General features: G+C 51.5%; 1 protein-coding gene across 1 annotated transcript; it reads right to left on the reverse strand.

The window, feature by feature from the left end:
- Window positions 1–864: 864 nt before the first annotated feature.
- On the reverse strand, window positions 865–1623 carry LOC123039404 (ethylene-responsive transcription factor 1B-like). Its single transcript, XM_044462591.1, has one exon. The coding sequence runs from the start codon at window positions 1621–1623 to the stop codon at window positions 865–867; it is 759 nt and encodes a 252-aa protein (XP_044318526.1).
- Between the last annotated feature and the right edge of the window lie 2099 nt (window positions 1624–3722).

The raw sequence follows: 3722 nt of genomic DNA on the forward strand, positions 1-3722 counted from the left end.
GCCTACCTCTGGACTCTCCAGAGGAGAAGGAGCATGAGCAAGCATCAAACACAGACATGACGGGCGCGGTGCCAGGGGAGGAAGGTGAGGCTGATCTGGCTGCCAAATTCGGCATGGGTGATGCCCTCACGGATTGAGATGGCCCAAGTGGAGGAGGCGATGGAGCAGCAGGCCATCCTCGACTCCATAGGCTCAAAGGCAGAGGTGCAGGCTAACCATCGATTCCTCCATGAGGCGAAGGCGAAGCGCGACGAACTCTTCGCTGACATGGAGTTCGACGAGGAGCCGAAGCTGCATGCGGCAGCCAATGATCAAGAGGCCGGTCTATCCAGCATTGCCGACACGAAGGATGCCTACATCTCCGCCGACTGTTTAGGCTATAGCGATGTAGTAGTACGTTGCTTTTGAGTTGCATGGTGTAGTATGGATTTGGATTATGAAATTTAAAGTATGCCATTGCACCCGTCTGAAAATGATGGTTGATTGGGCCACATCCGCAGACTTATGAGGGGTGAAATTTGTCATATGCGGCTGAAGATGCACTTATGTTATTCTTACGTTTTTTGTCTAATTTTCTATAGGTAGATTTGCCGCCGGTTTTCTGTGGTTTTCCTCCAGTTTTTTTTTCTCCTTTTTTCCTTTCCTCTTTTTCACTTCTTGAAAAGTTGCAAACATTTCATAAATTCACGAACCTTTTTAATTCGTAGACATTTTTAAAATTTGAGAAGAGAAGGCCTGGCGTACACGAATTTACTCATGCGCTGTATACACATGCATTTTCTTCAGACAGTAAGAAGTAGCATGCGATTAATTTGGCACGAACCCACGGGAGGTATGCTAATCCAAGCAGACAAGCTTGCAGTGTCAGGACGACGCCGTCGCCGTTGTGTGGAGATGACCCATGTGCGGCTCGGACACCCGGAGGAGCTCCTCCAGGTACTCGACGCCGAGGTCCTCCAGCACCACCGCGCCGGTCGTCGCAGACAGCGCTGCCTCCTGCACGGCCGCAACCCGGCGCTGCTGCTTCACGGGCCTCTTGTTGGGCGACCGCCTGCGCGTGCGGTGGCGGCGCTTGAGCGCGAGCACGGGCGAGCCCACGACGGCGCCGAGCGCGAGCGCGCGGAGCGACTCCCGGACGCGCTCGACGGGGAAGTTGAGCACGGCGGCGTCGCCGCGCGCGGAGAAGGCGGCCTGGTCGTAGGCCATGGCGGCCGCCTCGGGGCTGCCGAAGGTGCCGAGCCACACGCGGGCGCCGTTCCGCGTCGAGTCCCGGATCTCGGCGGCGAACTTGCCCCACGGGCGCGTGCGCACCCCGATGAAGTCTTTGGCAATGGGCACGGCCGCGGTGGCTTGGTGACCACGGCGCTTCGGCGAGCTGCTGCCCGCGGGCACATGTGGTGCGCCAGGCCCCATGCCCGTCATGTCGGAGCAGGACGAGCTCGAAGAGAGAGAGGGGCCAGAGCAGGAGGCATGACCCGTGGACTCCAAGAGGGTGCCGAGGAAGGTCATGTCGTCCATGTCGCTCATGTCGTAGTTAGACGACGGTGCGGCGGCGGCGGCGGCGTAGCGGTGGTGCTGGTAGTAGGATCCGGGCGGGAAAGTGACGGTGAAATGCTGCTCCATGGGTTGACCGGCCGAGCCTGATCGACGGGGAGACAGAGCGGGGAGAAGCAGTGGCTGCTTCCTGCTTGGTTCGGGGTTTTGCGGGGCTTGGCAAGCAACAGGAAATGCGCGGGGCTTTTATACAGCTCACCACTGCGTCACCTACTTAAACCTCCTGATTTGATCCGAGTAATTTATAAGGGAACGGACTGCGACGCAACCAGCCGGTGGAGAGAGCCTCGCCGCATTCGCGCTGACGTAGGGCGGCGGGATACGACGAGACACCAAGGCATCGGCATCGCGCTTCTTCACATCCTTTAACCACGCCCATGAAAATTGCAATTGTCACTACCAAAGTAGTACTACAGTACATCCTTATCACCTTATGATCGTATCAACACAAATAAACTCTTGGATGGTAAACTAATGTTGTATGCATTGTAGAGGCAAAAAGATATCAAATCCTTTATTTAAAAAGAAAATACAATAAAAAGTGGTAACTTGAACAAGTATTTCATCCATAGTGTCATAGCGCTAAACGGCCATTGCCACCATTTGTTCCCCTACAATCTCCGCCCCATTTTATCTCCAGCAACCCCATTTTCTTATCTACCATTGTTCTCTTTTCCATCCTTGCCGCCTGCAGTGCTTCCGTTTCCCCATCGATCGTTACTCTTTTCTCTTATGACGTTCTTGTCGTAATAGATGGAATGTCATGCAACATACTTCTTTCACTATGCTTTTCTTTTGCTCTTAACTGTCTGCGAGCCTTCACAGGATAGGGGCCGGGTATTTTGCTCGAACAAAAAATATGTAAACAAATACGTGCGTCAAATGACCATTATTGAGTTGAAATGGACATAGTAGTGTTTCGGAATGTAGTCAGAAGTTGTAGTAGCATTTCTTGTTACCGGTGTTTTCTACTTGCATTTTCCCAACACACATAATTGAATAATCTCTTTGGATTATGGTTACATTCTAATACTATTTGTAAGCTTTTGAGTGGCATGCCTTCAAAAGCTTACGCCACACTTTGTACACACATATAACTCATATCATCAAGAAGTGTTGTTGTATAACTAGATGTTGCTCTTGCCGATCCGTCTTTAGGGTTTTGCCACAACGTAGTGGTGTGCTTCCTCCTCTTCGGCCCTATGCTTCTTCATCGTCCCCTTTCCTACACTTTTCCCATCTCTTTTCGATGTCTTCCTCCTTCCCTCGCATTGCCTTTCTTTCTCATTGCCAGCTTACCGAAACCTTTTCCTTACAATTGGACAACCTTTTTTTGAAAATGAGAAGGTGGCTCAAAGGCCTACCTTATATTTCGAAAACAGGCACAAGGCCTGGGAAAGTTTGGTTACATTGCTTGCATGATGCACCGGGGTGCAAGGCCACAAGCAGCCTGGAACAAAGAGAAGGGAAACGGAGGCAAAGGAAAAGTAAGAGAAAAGATAGGTAGCTGTCCTAGCCGTTGATCAAATTAGCCCAATAAAGCAGATTATCCTTGTCTCGCTGCTTTGTAGCTCGGTTGGACCATAGGCATATCAAGTCAGCTGCAGGGAACCTAAGAAATGGCTATGTCCAGTATGTATTGTTGAAGACTCTGTCATTCCTAGCTTGCCATGCAGTGACTGCACAAGCCGCAAAGACAACATTCCATTTATGTTTGAAAGCAAGCTGATCTGCTGCTAGACGGACAAACGTCTGGATATCAGGTGAGTGCAGAGCCAACGGGCCCAATAGTAGCCTGTCCCAAAAGGTGCTTGCCGGACGGCATCGAAGCAGCAAATGATCAACCGATTCAAGTGCGGGACATAGATCGCATCCAGCATCAGAGGCAGCCACTGACCAGCCCTTCCGTGCCATGTTGTCTCTAGTATTCAGGCGTCCCCAGAAGACAAGCCACAAAAACACCCTATGTTTTAATGGTATGATAGGATCCCAAACCCACTGATCAGGAGCCCAAAGCAAGCCGCGGAAAGTAAGCAACCTGTAGAAGAAACCTGTGCTAAGCCTGCTGCCGGCCATCAAAGAGATGCGTGTGTCTAGGAGCGAAGAGGCAGGTGTAACATTATGCAGCAATTGATCCAAGGCAAGCAACTCCTGAGCCGTCGACTGGG

The sequence above is a fragment of the Triticum aestivum genome, chromosome 2B, assembly GCF_018294505.1.
Source record: "Triticum aestivum cultivar Chinese Spring chromosome 2B, IWGSC CS RefSeq v2.1, whole genome shotgun sequence".
NCBI lineage: Eukaryota > Viridiplantae > Streptophyta > Magnoliopsida > Poales > Poaceae > Triticum > Triticum aestivum.